Source organism: Peromyscus californicus, unplaced genomic scaffold (assembly GCF_007827085.1).
Source record: "Peromyscus californicus insignis strain IS unplaced genomic scaffold, ASM782708v3 Scaffold_23__1_contigs__length_62951481, whole genome shotgun sequence".
In the NCBI taxonomy this organism is placed as follows: domain Eukaryota; kingdom Metazoa; phylum Chordata; class Mammalia; order Rodentia; family Cricetidae; genus Peromyscus; species Peromyscus californicus.
Genome location: NW_026294534.1, coordinates 52,885,972 through 52,902,380, shown reverse-complemented (window position 1 = coordinate 52,902,380; position 16,409 = coordinate 52,885,972). Strand labels below are relative to the sequence as shown.

The 16,409-nt window shown below is 37.2% G+C and overlaps 1 protein-coding gene across 5 annotated transcripts in view; it reads right to left on the bottom strand.

The window, feature by feature from the left end:
* Positions 1–16,409, bottom strand: part of Spock3 (SPARC (osteonectin), cwcv and kazal like domains proteoglycan 3) — a 466,472-nt gene that overhangs the window by 12,306 nt on the left and 437,757 nt on the right. For all 5 annotated transcript variants that reach the window (XM_052752354.1, XM_052752352.1, XM_052752351.1 and 2 more), the window contains one exon: positions 8,899–9,018. In XM_052752354.1, the coding sequence (XP_052608314.1) occupies positions 8,899–9,018 (120 nt within the window). The remainder of the gene's footprint in view (positions 1–8,898; positions 9,019–16,409) is intronic.

Sequence of the window (16,409 nt, the reverse complement as noted above, 5' to 3'; positions counted from 1 at the left end):
TATATTGAAACAAATGACAATGAGCAATTTTTAAAAGCAGCTGGAAGCAAAATCCATGTTCCTGGTGAGCAGCTGTTCTCAGCCCGTGGATCTTTACCCCCACAGGAGTCACATATCAGATACCTACATTACAATTCACAACATTGAACTACCACAAATAGTTATGGTTTTGAGTTATTTTGTTTAATTTAATTTATATATTTCCCTTGGTTTTAGATACTAATTTTTAAATATTTCAAGATACCTACTAGTCAAATATTTAATTTTTTTCCTGAAGTGGTAATTTGCCTTGTTCATTTTGCCATTATGACTGGGGTAAGATGAAATTACAAAGTTGTTTTAGATTTTCATTCTCCTAATTGCTAGAGATGATGAACAATTTAGGGGGATATTTTTTAGTCTTTACTTCAAACTAGGTTCAAATTCTTAGATAAAATTGTCCTGAAGACAATAAATGGTTTCAGTTAGGAAAAAAGGTATCCTTTTTGTTAAAAATAATACAATTGACAAAGTTTCACTACTCAGTAACCAGAAATCTATTATAATTATAAATCTTCCTATGGACTCCAAACTTGCTGGGCATAATGCTAGTTCCCACTGTTTGGGATGCAGTGTTCCTAAGGATCAGAATGTGCCCACAGTTTACTGTGTGGCCAGGCCAATGGAGTCATTTCCAGAGGAATGAAGTAATGTAATAGTTGTACTACATTAAGTAACTTGCATATATATTTATTTTATAATTATACATTAAAATACATAGGATAATAGAATTTCAACCTACAAATGTTATTTGATCAAAATTAAAGCATCACTACTTTAGGACAATACCTTAGTAGTGCTATGGTACATAGTTAAATTTAATTATAGAGAAAGTTACATCTTCCTAATAAAAGGAAAGAATGCCAGATGTCTCAGTAGTCAGAATCACCAAAATAAGCAATGATCTGGTTGTTTTATTTTATTACTTGAAATGGGGAAAGAAAATTTATCTACTAACTTTCATCTTTGTTTTCAATAGATGAATTTCCCTATTATACCTAGAAGGCTCCTATTTCATTAAAACGGGCCATTATTTTTAAGCCATCTGATTCCAAATTCAATCTTCCTCTCAATGTGATGACAGCATGACACAAAGTGAATAGTATCTTGGTAAGAAATTAGAATGCCTTCATATACCCTGGGGGTTGAAGTAATTCCATCATTTTCTCTCACTGTGAAGAACATTTGGTGTGTGAGAAGCAGTGGAAGACATCATCCAATTCTGAGAGTAATGCTCTTTATCTGAGGATTTTGCATATGATGCTCATCTCCAATATGCTTTCCAAGTTGATAAAAGGGAAATTAACGCCATTCTACTTTCTTAGTACAAAACAAACTCTATTACAACCCATTAAAAGGATTCCCAGCATAGTTCTTTGCTATTATTTTTTTTTAATTTAAAGAATAAAATAATGAAAATCTTGGCATATAAGTCAAACTCACAAGTTACAAAGGCCTCACACTAACAGTATCCTTGAAATCATAATACAACAAAAAGAAAGGAACTCTACTTCCTTCAGCTGACATCATAAAGTCCATGTGTTTTTAGTATCCAATTTCCCTTCTATGGATATTATTTTCAGTGCTTAGATTAATTATATTCAAATATATATATATTCATGAAGTCTTTCTCTTATATGAAAATTATAACAAAGATCTTTAAAACTTTATCAATTTGTTCAATTTCTTTAAAAAGTTATGATATTTTTGACATTTTGTTGATTAAACCAATATACTGTGAAATATTTATAATAGTAAAGATTCAAACAAAGTGTTCCTTTTCTACATTGGCTTATAATCCTTATATCAGGGCTGTGATAAGATTTGGTCAGCTAAACGTCAGGTTAGTGTTGTCCTAATTGAAAAACCTACTATTATCACCTGTTTCAAAGTTATATCATAGAAGCAAGTTGAGTAACTCATGTAAGACACTCAACAATGTTGACTGATAGTGAGCAAGTCAGTCAGACAAGCAACTTCTCCATTCTTCTTGCAACCGCATTTCATATTCAGGATGTCATCATATTTAAAGGAATCAAACATCTTCACACTTAAGGCTCAGCACATGACTTGACTTCTGTCCGGTTTCTGACAGAGCTGTGCCCATCTGCTAGTGGATACCATTGATTGTGTTAGTTACTTTTCTCATTGCTGTGTCAAAGCATCTGCCAACAGCAATGTGAGGGGAAAAGGGGGTGTTTTAGCTTATAGATTGAGGGTATGGTCCATCACAGCAGGGGAGTCGTAGTACCATAAAGCACTTCTAACTCTGGGGCAGGAGGATGAATTGTTCATATTGTGGCCACAATCCGGAATGAGAAAGAGACATTCAGCTCCCCTATCTTTCTTTTCTTTATTCGGTTCAGAGCCCTAGTTAATGGGGCAGTGTTACACATCCAGGGTAGGATGACTTCCTTTCTTAAGTTAAATATCTCTGGAAATGCCCGCAGAGAGGTGTGTCTCACAGGTGGCTTTAAATCCAGGCTAATTTATAATAAAGATTAACAATAAGTCCATCCTGTGTCACCTTCACAGTCAAAGAGATCACTTCTAAACGGATAAAATCTCTCCCTGTTGCACCAAATGCCTCCTAATGTAGAATGTGTTTAGCCTGTTCAAAAGCCCACATATTTATTATCAGTCTCAAAGACTGTTCAAAAGTTCTTAGCGGAAGTCACTCCCTTGACTCAAGGCTAACTCTTAACTAGGAGTTTACGTATGGTTGCATGAATCTACCTCTAACACCCAATGGAACAGGACTGGTAGTACCATTACAAAATGAGGAACAGGAGGATAGCCAAGAAAGACTAGATGGCAGCAAGACTAAAAGCCAGCAGGGAAAATGCCCAATCCTGCAGCTCCATATCTGCATCTGAGAATTGTGATGGCTTCACATGGACGCCAGTTCTGCCACATACAACCTACATAGCCCTCTCTGCTCTGGCTCTCTCACCATTCCTACTGTTTTCCTGGACCCTGGAAATTCCAGCATCCTGGTAACTTCAATGAAGCATAGTTGTCATCTTCATAGAACGGCCTCTCAATGCCTCCTTCTAGGGACTATGACCTTGTACTTCAACTCCCAGCTTTACCTTTCTGGAGCATCCAGAACCCTTACATTGTGTATCTGCACTGTTGGCCCCATGTGGACAATGTATCCAAGTTCACCTAATAGCTCAATATCCAGTCTGGTTTCCTGTTATCACAATTAGAGTGGTCTGAGCAACTTGGAAACCGGTTCTCTAAAAACATTTCCCTGTATGATCATTTTTGAAGAGAAAATTTGTTCATCAACATTCTCAATTCAAGCTTTCTTCTTTAAAATGAGTATGTATTCCCAGCAGTTGGAGGCTTTGATAGTTTTTACCCTAGATTACCTTTCCCATGTGGCCAATGAGAAACACCAGGTTTATTTTCAATGGCACTGATCTCTTTAACAAGTGCGACTAATTCTTCTGAACTCAACTGGTCTGCAATTTTAAACTTGCTCCTGCTCTTTTCCAAATCAGATTATACATTTTCCATATTCATTCCACCTCTTTATGAATCTAAGCGTGGTGTGCAATAAGCATGCCACAGCCCGGTTGTTGTGCCATCTTGACATTGCCTCCATGGAAAGGCAGAGTTCACTATTTTCTAATTAATCCCCATTCAAAACTTCAAAACATGGCTATAACATACTCAAATGCTTCAGCAGAATGCAACCTGGATAGTGTCTAGCTGAGACAACAAATACATGCGTCAAAGGAAAATTAGAAATAAAGCAAATACTGTTTTGTAGTTATTCTTCTTTGTTTGGTAAGTAAGCCATGCCTTTCAGCACTTTCTTGCATATTTGCTCTACAATTTATGTTAAGATACTTAATATTAAAAAGAAAATATACCTACATTGGAAGTTACACCTAGAAGAAATGACTAGAGACTTTTATTGGAAAGAATAGAATGAATTTCTTCAGTTTATTATTTTAATTCCTACCCAGGGATATCTACTTGTATTCACCAAACAGCAACACAAAAAATAATTTCATGGAACTCAGTTTGAAGCAACAGCTTAAACAAAACTTAGAGGCAAGTTGGCATTTTTCTGTTCTACGCTGTGCACCATGTAACTTTTCCATATTAAAGTTGGTTATTTGATATGGAAAGTGTCCTGTTTCTCACAAATGTGACAAATGCAGTAAGCTTCTCTGCCATGGTCAACTTCAAGCCATAATCATTATTTCCACAGACAAATGGATATTGGAATCTATCAACATATAAAGATCCCCCTGCTGAGACAGCAAAATGCTTTTTCACGTATGTTTTAGATACGTTAGGGGGTTTTGTATATGACAATGCTATTAGCAAATGAGATAAAATCCCTTAAGGAAAGCTTTACTGTAAATAACTATATGTAAATTTATACTATATAAAGTACATCTATAAATTACATCTTTCAAATTAAAAAAATTAAAATAAAATTATTACTTTCAATTTTTCATATGAACAATAATCCAAAGGTTATAAAAATTCAGTTTCTGTAATTTAAATCAATGCTGGCAGTTTAATATTATTTAATTAAAAACAACTATAGATTTAGAATGAATAGCATACATTGTTGAGTATATGTTGTGGCTGATTTGGGATTTATTTTTTTAAAGAATATTTAAAAGTACTGATCAAGTTCATCAAAATTAAATTTGCTAGATGTTTGTAATTGTACAATTGTTATCCAAATGAATAAAATTTATTCTTAAGTAGCTACTTTTATTAAACTAACAGCAAATAATTGCTAAGATCCTTATTAAGTTGAAATCATGTTCTTATGCTAGCTAGCCAGCTATCAGCTATTTTTTTAATGGACAAAATACAAAAGCATGCATTTAAATGCACATATTTTATGTCTCTTTTATGGCCTGGAGAATGCATACTTGGCTCTGTGAATAAATATGCTTATTTCATCACATTAAAGAGACATACTACAAAGAAGCATATGGCTATATAAAGTATAAGATGTATATTCACAAAAATCTACTGAAATTGCTGATGCCTAATATTTTATAACTATCTGCATCATATGTCTCTCTGTAAAATAAGAGAAATACTGAAATCAAAACATTACGCAAGTCTGACTCTTCCAGAAAAATGACTATATATAAGATATATGACATTATTTTGTTAGAGAAATCATTTATGCTAAAATAAAATGACATATTTCTCCAAAACATGTGAGGCAAAATTAAAATGCATGAAGTGCTAGAAAAGACTTCTAAAACCTTCTTCTTGGTCAATGATGTTTATTATTTAAGGATTCATACATTATATATATATAATATGTATTTTATATATATACATACATTTATATATATACAAAATAAAATGTTATCATGCTATAAAACTAAAATTAATTTTTCCTTCTATTGAAATGATAAAATTTTTGAGTTTTTTCTCCTGTTTAAAATATATTGTAAATTCAGTTTTTCTTGTTTTGTGTGTAAAATACATAGAAGACCATAAGAATGTTCCAGAATATTTTTCTAGACTTTATGTTAATGTCATAGCTGATTATTAAAAGATCATAACACCTGAATTCTGCTCATTGTCATATGAAAATATCTAGATCAAGCCAAACTGTGTGCCTTAAATTTTTAACTGCATTTAATTTACTGTAGTGTACCTGAAAGAGTAGCTATGCAATGTTTAAATAGATTAATATTATGAAAGAAAAATAAAAACTAATAGAAGATTGGGTAGGACTTGGAGCCTGTGCCTCTTGCCTTTTCCCCAGTACTTTGTAAAGAGAAAACAGGAGATATAGTTAAAAAACCAAGATCAACAAGCAGGAGACAGAAACCTGGTGTTTCAGAATTGGTTAACAAAATAAGGCTAGGACACTGGGAAGGATTCCTTTAGGGGAATGTCAAGATTCAGAGTGAAGAAGAAATCTGACTCCTCTCTTTTGGTCTTTGTTTTGCAAGGGGAACATTCTTGGCAAATACATTTTTTTTTTTTTTTTTTTTTTTTTTTGGTTTTTTCGAGACAGGGTTTCTCTGTGTAGCTTTGCGCCTTTCCTGGAACTCGCTTTGGAGACCAGGCTGGCCTCGAACTCACAGAGATCCGCCTGGCTCTGCCTCCCGAGTGCTGGGATTAAAGGCGTGCGCCACCACTGCCCGGCCTGGCAAATACATTTTTTATTGACTTCTTAAGTAATCCTGTGCAATCCCATTTTTTCCCTTCTTTTGCAGAGATACTCAACTGTAGAAGAACTTCCTGTAATTCCATTACCATATTCACAGTCTCAGGACATTTCTTGAATGAAAATAGTACTTAGGAAGCTGGATAACACCAGGCACCTTGCTGAGCTCTCCAGTTCTCTGTTGGTGTACTTCTAGATTTAGAGGAGAGACTGGTCTGAACTCAAATTCAAAGAACATCTGTGAAAATGTGCCCCATTAGCCTTCATCGCCTAACTGGTGGAAGCAGATGTAGAGATCCACAGCTAAGCACCAGGCCGAGCTCCAGGAGTCCAGTCGAAGACAGGGAAGCGGGATTCCATGAGCAAGGGGCATCAAGATCATGCTGGGGAAATCTACAGAGACAACTGAACCTAGCTGGTGAGAACTCACGAACTTTAGATCGGCAGCTGTGGAACCTGCATGGGACTGGACTAGGCCCTCTGCATAAGCGAGACAGTTGTATAGCTTGGTCTGTTTAAGGGCCCCCTAGCAGTAGGATCAGGATCTATCCCTGGTGCATGAGCTGGCTTTTTGGAGCCCACTACCTATGGTGGGACATGTAGGAGGAGGGCCTTGGACCTGCCTCAACTGAATGTACCAGGCTTTGCTGACTCCCTGTGAGGCCTTACCTTTGGGTGGGTTGTGCATGGGGAAGGTGCGGGTGGGGGTGGGGGGGTGCGGGAGTGCAGGGTGGGGAGAGTGGGGAGTGTGGGGAGTGCGGAGGGTGGGAGGAGGCTGAGGGGGGAGTGGGAGGAGGGATGAGAGGGAGATCTGTGGTTGGTATGTAAAATGAATAAAAAGATTTATTAATAAAAAGAGGAAATGTTCTATTCAAGAATATATACTCAGGCGATCATTGTGGATATGCATACTTTAAAAAAATCAATATGAAAGGGTCTGGAAGGACTTCCCCAAGTCAGAAGTTTTATTCAGGATGGAGAATTAGAGGAACTTAGTTGTTATTACTATGAAGTAAATTCAGACTGAAAGACGACAGAAAGCAACTAACACTGTCCAAATTTTTATAATACAGTCAAAGACAAATGCCAGCAACTCTCCTAAAGTTTTGGCAAATATTATAATTTGTTTCCGAAAATCATAAGAAAAAAATGTATTTCCATAGTTGATTTTAATTTTTCACATGTATTAAATCATCTTCAAAATTAAGATTCATAAATATTTAAGGTTGGGATTGTGGAAAATGGCTCAATTAGAGGAAAGTTAAGAAAGATATTTTAGAAAAATATGAATATTACAGAAAACTGCGTGACATTACTGTCATATGGACAGAAACTGCGTACTGATGGTTTCTAAGAGAAATGGAGCTCTTGTTCATCATGGTAAACAGTGAGGGGCACATGCTGGAAAATTCTTTGCCAGCTAAGACACAGAACTCATATTGTTACTTCTTCCATTTTTTTCCAGCCTCTTAGGAAAAAATCAGCTTTCTGATCTTTTAAATATTCAGCCATGTTTCAATGTTATTTCTAAATACATTAAATAAAAACACATATTTCATATAAGTGAAATATTAAATTGTTCATAGCAATACCTCATTTCTCTTGTCAATTTCCACACCAGTTTGTTATTTTTTCTGGTGTAAGAGCCAAAGTTATGTTTTAAGTTTTAATTATTGTGCCTAAGAGATTCATGAAACCAAAATGCCTCTAACCTATAAGCCCCTTGCCTAAGGACATATACTTCCTGAAATGCTGGAGACTATTGTTTATTGAAGATAAGAAGACACTTGTCAGTTTCCTAAACAGATTTGTTTGACCCAACTGCACTGTATGTGCTTGATCACATGTAGGAGGGAGGTACATAAGCAGCATGCATGTCAGGATGTATGCTTGTCCCTGACTGGATGTAGGCAGGAAGTATGTCAGGATATATGCTTGCTACTGATCAGACCTTATGGGTTTGCTTTTATAAGGCTCTGCAAAATGTGATGCATTGTCCTTTTCTGGGAACCATGAAATGGGCCAGGCCAGAGTCCATCATCTAGGCAGTATTTAATTAAAGCTTCCTCTAATTTGGCTCAAAAATTGTGGCGGTGGTCTTGTTCTCGACCTGTGGGACTAAAATCTGGTGTAACAGCTAAAAGCTGTACTAGCCAAATATTCTGTGTGAAACTGACTTTTAAGGAACTTATATATCCACTTCACACAGGACAAAATTAAACATGTCATCACCATCCAGATGAATCTATGTATGATCTCTAAATAGTAACAAAAGCCTTTTGTTTTATATCCTCCTACACATAGAGCTTTTTTACATTCCTCTATTTTATTTCTTCTTCCTTTCTTAATTTTTAAAGCATCTTGTTATGTAGCTCATGGGGCCTTAAACTCATACTCCTGCCTCAGTCTCCAAAATGATGTTTCAGCCATGCACCACCATGGCTAGTAACAGTTCTAACTAGAACATCAATGCTCTGAAGACACAATCCTCATGCCTAAGTCAGAGTTGACTTTGTTTTATTTTCTTACAAACTACTGTAGAAGTCCTTTGAAACAATGTGCTGGATTTTGTTCATAGTATAGCTAAAGGATAAATGTTGACAAGCATATTTATTCTGAGAGGTTCAATAGATGTAGGTCACCATGTTCAAGATAATAGCTTTATCCAATTTAAAAAATCTTACTGCTTCTCTCAGGCCTCAGCAGTGATTTTGTCTTCTTATTTTGGCTCCCACTCTCATGAAGGGCCTTGAACCAGTCTCGAAGTCTGTTTGCCACTTCTCTGAATTCCAGGTCACTGCAGGCTAAAGACAGAGAAATAATGTAGGTGTTTAATAATAATAAAAATCTAGTGGGATACCTGATAGTCTCCTGCTGTAAGAATCCAATTCCCAGTTCCCCTTGTGGACTGCAGAAGTGGTTTCTGCCCCTATAAGGGCCTGTATCCTGCTACAAGCCACAGGAAAATGTAATAGAACCCAGATACTATCACAAAAGCTACTACTTGGAAAAGTCAAGGACTTTTTTGAAGGTCAAGCAATGGCTTAAGAAGTCTTGGTGATATTTTAGTTTTTGTATATATATTAGCTGGTTCCTACAATGATTTTCTTGTGTGCTTCCAAGAACTCCTAGCAGTGTATTTATTTAAAATATCTATCAATCATCCAAGGCCAAATGATCTCCTGAACTAAGGTAACACCCTTATGGAAACAATACCTGTCTCCTAGCTTTATTTCTTGTGCAATATAAGGTGAGACTCTGCTTTCTTATACAGCCTTACTAACAATATAGACTCTTAACTTGCTACCTAACCACTTCTAGGAATGTAGTTTGAGCATACACATTCCCTTTTTCTGATATACTAACTGATCATTAGCTCTCAGTTGACCTCCTCCTTTATCACTCCCCTTTTGGGTTGTAAAAAAAAGCCTGACAGTCACTGCCTGAGGAAAATTCTTACCTGCCTTTATGACCCTGTAGGAATTCAAGCCTGGTGACCTGGCTGGAGAGGTAGGATTGCTATTGCTTGGGTTTATAACTGACTACTCTAGAGAACTCGAGGACAGAGAACTGAGAGGTATAAGGAGACTTAGAGGAGGATTTGAGGGAGAACTTGAGGACAAGATGGAGAAGAGAAAAGAAAATGGAAGAATTAGATGGGTAAGAACTGGAGAGAAACAAACTAGGGTGGTGAAGAACTAGATTGAAGGGCTAGAAGAGAGGACTAGAGGAACGAGATGGAAGATGAGGAAGAGCCAGATGGGGAAGAACAAGATAAGAAAGAAGGAGATGGGAGAGGAGCTAAGATGGGGAAGAACTGGATGGATGAGAACCTAGATAGGGCTGAACTAAGATGAGAGAATTAAGATAGAACTTAGAGAGGACAGCAGATCAATGTAGAGAGAAATCAGGCAAGAAAGGAGCTAGGCATGAGAGCAGAATAGAAGCTGTGTAGAGAGAGAATTGACACAGAATAATAAAGTGTATGGACTAGGAGTTTTGTGTACATAGTTTCATTTCTTTTCATCAAAGATTAATTATCAGCTAGTTGTAGATTCTTCCCAGACCCTGGAAGGGGACTATCAAGGGGCTGGACTCCCATAGTCCCTGTTAGTAATCCATCTTTCTCTATAAGCATTCTGGCCATCAACACACTAGGGTGACAAAATGCCCCCTCACTGTGAAGAAACATGGTCCCACCTAAAGTCAGACCAAGTCTCCCTTTCTTTTCACCTTCTGTCTCTCTAACTCTACTTTTTAATTAATCTAACATATGGCACTGAAAACCTGGAAAAGTTCTGGAGCCTTCGTCCCTAGCAGGCAACTCTAAGACTTTACTTGAGATCCCCATAGCCCTGCATAGTAACCAATTCATCTTAGGAAGCCTTTTCTTTTCACACTCTCTCTAATCTTTCTCTTTCACCTTATTCTCTTGCCCTGACAGTCTGCAGTCACACACAGACAACACAGCAAAATGCTGGGACAAGGTAACCCATTGGGCCTGATTCAGAGGTACCCCAGTTAAATCTGGGAGGTCACTGGATCTTTCTTCTGAAAGGCCTGTCAGGAGAAAGACTTGGAGACTTTCCATTGGCTGTGACACCACTCATTCAGCTGAAAGCTCTGAGAATCTTCCCCTGTCCTTGCAGTTCCTTACCCTTGGAACTGTCCATTAGATTGGGGGCACCCCTTTCTTAGTTGGTGTGTTCAGTCATTTAGAGACATAGGAGATGCTCTCCATAGCTGGTCAAAGATTCTGAGAGCTTTACTCCAAAACTCAGAACTTTTCACTGACCTGACATTCTTAGGTTTGGGGTTCACTGGAGGACCATAATTGCAATGGCCACTGCTGGCACAAATTTACAACTTAAATCAGTGGTTTTCAACTTTTTAAATTCTGCAAACCTTTAATACAGTTCCTCATGTTGTAGTAACCCCCAACTATAAATGTTGTTGCTTTTTCATAACTGTAATTTTGCTCCTGTTATGAATTGTAATGAAAATACCTTATATGCAGGATATCTGATAGGCCACCCCTATGAAAAAGATGTTTGATGTTCAAAAGGGTGGTGACCCACAGGTTGAGAACCGCTTATCTAAACAAGTTTAAATAACTCCATATGATGAAATGGCAGCATGGTCTAAAGCCCCCAACTCCACAAAACTCATAGTTCATTTTAATCTATCTCAAGGCTGTGGCTTATAATCATACCCAGAGCCAGAACACATTATTTCAACTGGGTCTCCAAATTTATATCTTTACAATTACTCCTGACAGAGATAGCATAGGACTCTTTTACCTTATGCCTCTTTTGTCTTGTGCTTTGGCCTACTTGTGGATCTGCCTCTCCAAACCTGGGAAATCCTTACTTGCATCTTTAACAGTAAGCTGCAAGAGTATTTTAGGCTGTCTATGCCCATATGCGGTCACACACTAACTGGTTATGAATATGTAGATCACTGGGTTCAGTCTTCCACAGATTTGAATGATTTGGGAGTGGATAATACACTGTTCTACACTTCTAAGGAGCAGTTGTAATTTGGCTGGTTACTCCAAACCAAGCATGTTTGTTTAAAAGTTTCCTCCAACTCCTCTGTCCTGGGTCAGGCTAGCTACCTGACCCTGTGACGGGGAGAAAGAGAGCAAAATATAACAGCCCAAGAAAAGACACTATGTGCTTAAAAATGGCTAAAAAGCAAACTATTCCGAAAAGGGGATTACTGCTGCTTATCTCATATCCCTTTCTTGGTTTTGTTTAACTCTCTAAGTACCCCATCCCTTTTCCTTGGTTTTGTTTACTATCTTTAAAAATGACATAGTGTAATCACAGAAGTTGAACTCTCTAAATACTCCCTGCTCTAATATTTCTAAAAACATTTTATCTCAAATCTGTAAGCATGGTTTTGAAAGGCTGTATCAGAATCTGTAGGAGTTGTTTAAATGGCTGCAAAAGTCCAAGCAGAAAAAGTTAGCTTAAAATCTGTAACAATGCAGGGTTAATAGGGAAAAGTATTTGTATAGATAATCTTAATCTGCTCTGCATAGTATGCATGTAACTTGGATTCAAACTCTTGTTTAGGAAAAAGGTGTGTGCCTGATGGGCTCACCTTGGAGGAGCATCTGGCTTGCTACTGTCTTGGCTGATGACTCTGCAACTGTGTGACTTTTTGCTGTCATCTTGGATGGTGACTTTATCAGGATGCAAGTAGGCCATGTAACCTTACCACCATCTTGATAAAGATTATCATGTGGTATACTTCTATTTATCATTGTATTGCCCATTTTAGACTAATGAAGCAACATTAGGCTTCTAAGATGGTTTGTTTTAAAATTGTATTATACAAAACACTGATAAATTTCTAACTTTATTAAGGTTTAGCTATTTGGTGAAGCTAAGTTATATAAAAACTGTAATGTTTTTGCTATCTTTGTTAATCTTTGGCTATTTGGTAAAACTAAGCCATATAAAAACTGTAGTATTTTGCTCTTTGTCAAGCTTCAGATATTTGAAGAAACTGAGTCAAATAAAAAACTGAAATTCTGTAAAAGTACACTAAAATGTCCAGTATCCTCATTGACTATATGCTCTGGGATAATGCTTTTGTACACTGGTTTAATAAAATGCTGATTGGTCAGTAGCCAGGCAGGAAATATAGGCAGGATAAGCAGACAAGGAGAATTCTGGGAAGAGGAAGGCTGTGTGAGGAGATGCCAGCCCGCCATTCAGGGAGCAGCATGTAATGGCACACAGGTAAAGCCATGGAAAACGTGGCAACATACAGATGAACAGAAATGGGCCGAGTTTAAGTGTAAGAGCTACTCAGTAGTAAGCTTGAGCTAATGGCTGAGCAGTTTTAATTAATATAAGCCTCTGTGTGTTTATTTGGGTCTGAGCAGCTACAGACCAGGCAGGACACTGGAAAACTTCCAGCTACAACTATATTTATAGTTTAAACTTTATTTTGATATCAAAGAATCTTTAATTCAAGAATTATAATTTTTAAGCCTCCAACTTAAAAGGATAAAATTATAAAATCCTAATTTTATAAAATAGTTACAAATAATTATAGACTCTTAAACATAATTAATATATACAAGTTAATGATCAGTCATGCTAAGTACAATGAGATTTGCAAAGACAAGCTTGAGGGAGGGATAGACCAGTATTTATTTCACATCATACCATCTTCTGTTATCCCCCATCAGATAGTATTCTGCAAATGTTTTCAACATTAAGCCTAAAGCAAGTAAAGCAAAACAAGTTTAAAGCAAACTTAAAGTATAATTAATGCAAAACAATATTCCAAATCAGGCATATTTTTAAAAGTGGTTATAAAAGATTGATAGCTTTGGTATAAGGGGTTAAATTTATAATGTGATTAGATGGTAGAAACTCCCAGGCTTAAGTAGTTCCCTTGGATGGAGCACCATTCTTCTGAGTAAGTTGCATGCCAGCCTCATTGTAGGATGTGGAGGCATGAGAGATAAGTCCTGCCAGAAATCTGATGCTTCTACTTCTGGCTGCATAAGCCCCACTGGCCATATAGGACAAACCAGGCGGGAAAAAAAGCCCTCCTCCTTATGTAAAGATGAATTACTCATGTCTCACATGATGGGGAATAGATTTTCATGAAGAGTGGAGGATCTTAGAATCTATATCAAGATCCCAAATGACTCAAAAGAAGAGAGGCAAATAGCAATTACTCTATCTTCCACATCTCTTGAACCAGTATATGAAAATACTGTCAACAGGGAAACCATATACCTAAGCCTACCACTCAACTAGTATGGGACCTGCATGCTAGGTCAATTTGTCATGCCCTTCACCCTGGCATACATTTCTTTGTTTTAGGAAAAGCTAATTTCAGGGTCCAGACCCCACACACCCATGTTCCCTGATTAAAAGTAGATGACAGATTCATCAGGAGGAGATGACTAGGTGAAGGAGATTCTCTTCAACCTGTGCTCATCTGTGGTGCTTTGACAATACAATCCAGTCTCTACCCAGATAGGGAGCTCCAGGGCCAGGCCAGGGCCAGTGGCTGTGCTCTTAGGTTAAATCCTAGAACAAGTACATGAGTTTTGGCAGTGATGCTTATTAATGTTTTCTAAGAAATTACAAGAGCCCAAAGCTCATTTAATTTGGTTATCTTGCTTTACAAATTATGCCTCTGAACAAACAATCTATTTTTAAAGTAAATGACGTTAAGAAACATGCTTACTGCTGTCAGGATGTGGTGACCTAGAGATTTATCCAAACAAAAGGAGTAAAATTTGGCTTTTGCCTTCTTTGTTAATTCAGTTCATGTTACACATAAGTTATTTGTGGAAGACTTGGCATGACTGGTTCCTTTCATCTTTCATCTGTTGGTTGGACATATGGAATAAAAATGTACAAAATTTAGCCGGGCGGTGGTGGCGCACGCCTTTAATCCCAGCACTCGGGAGGCAGAGGCAGGCGGATCTTTGTGAGTTCGAGGCCAGCCTGGTCTCCAAAGCGAGTTCCAGGAAAGGCGCAAAGCTACACAGAGAAACCCTGTCTCAAAAAACCAAAAAAAAAAAAAAAAAAAAAAAAAAAAAAAAAAAAAAAAATGTACAAAATTTTAAAAGGGTCTCTTCATAGGGTTAATTTTAGAAACCTTTGTAAAGTGAATCATTTATTCCTGACATGACAGTCCCTGACTTGGCTAGTAATTTACAATGTCCTAGATTATTGAGGAGAAAGCAAGATAATTACTGTCTTTGAGATTTTTTTTAAATTGGAAATTAAAAATCATTTCTTTTGTGGGAATACAACTTAGAATTACATTATCTTTTTATGTGGCTTGATATTTACTATATGAACTTGGAATACAGATACAATTTGATGTTAATGAAAATACGTATTAGTTCATGATTTTAAGCACTAAGATAATAGTTCTAATTTTTAAAACTCCACCTTTTCAAGAAACTTTGTTTTACTTGAGATACACTGTTTTGGTTCACTAAATAATAGCTGGTATTGTTAATATTTGAAACAAGTATACAAAGTTTTTCATATGCAGAAGCAAGGAATATCACTTAGAAACATTTTGTTCAGATTCATTTCTTCAGTGCTAATTTATATTGACTTCTTTTACAAAGCTTTGAGGTACTTATTACCTGTGCAGGAGTCTGATATAACAAACAGATAGTTACAGTTACTTTATCCTCCTTTAGAATTCTGGTACATGGTTCAGCCCATTGCACAATTGTGTTTAACTCATGTTAATCTTGACATAAATGTTTTCTCATGAAACTTTGTCTCTTAATATTCCACAAAATTGTATAGTTATTAACTCTTGATGTCCTAGATCTTTGACAACTGTTAAGTTTCATCATGGCCCCTTGGATGGAATCTTTTCTGAGGTACTCAAATTGCTACTCTACTCAGTGGCCATACATCAGTTCTTAGCAGGTACCAAAAGACCAACATCCCCAAACCCTGAAAAGCAGACAAGTGACCTCTAAAAGGGACTAATGGACCATCAAAATTATTTCTCTTCCTGCTACTCTGTACATTGTTTGGGGGACTTATAACTAAAATGGCTGGCCTGAAGCCTTCTTTGCATCAATTAACCTCTGTCTCACCAGCTCAGATCTGCTTAAGACCTTTCAGGGCCAGCTGCAGTACTGCAAGAGTAAAAAGGACCATTTCTGACTACTGCTAAGGATGAGTTTTGAGCCCTCCTGAAACAATGCTGCTTCCAGGCCAACAAATTCTACCTGGTTTGAAATCAGATCTAAAGACACAGGGACCAGACAAAAATTACTTGCTTTCCTTCCACTCTGGCTCTTCCCCTGATCACTCTTTCCTCCATAGTATCCTCATGTGGAACCAAAATAAGACCAAAATGCTTTCACCCCAAAACTAAGGCCTAAGACTGCTCCTTTTAGCTACAGGCTATAAGTTACTGGAACAGGCCAGAAGTTACTGAAACCAGTCAGTTCAGATTCCAGAAACCAGGAAGTGTAAAAGTATAGAGTCACAAGGTAGTCAGGAGGTAATGACTGCCGAACTATGTAATGTCCTCTCCCTGGCCCCCTAGGTAACTGTTCGACCATAGAATGTCCCAACCTTAGTTTCCATAGTGACTGTGTAATCACCAGATGCCCCCATCTGGGGGCAGCCAATGAGAAATAGTGGCGGGCAACTACCTCCTTAGAAGGAAAATT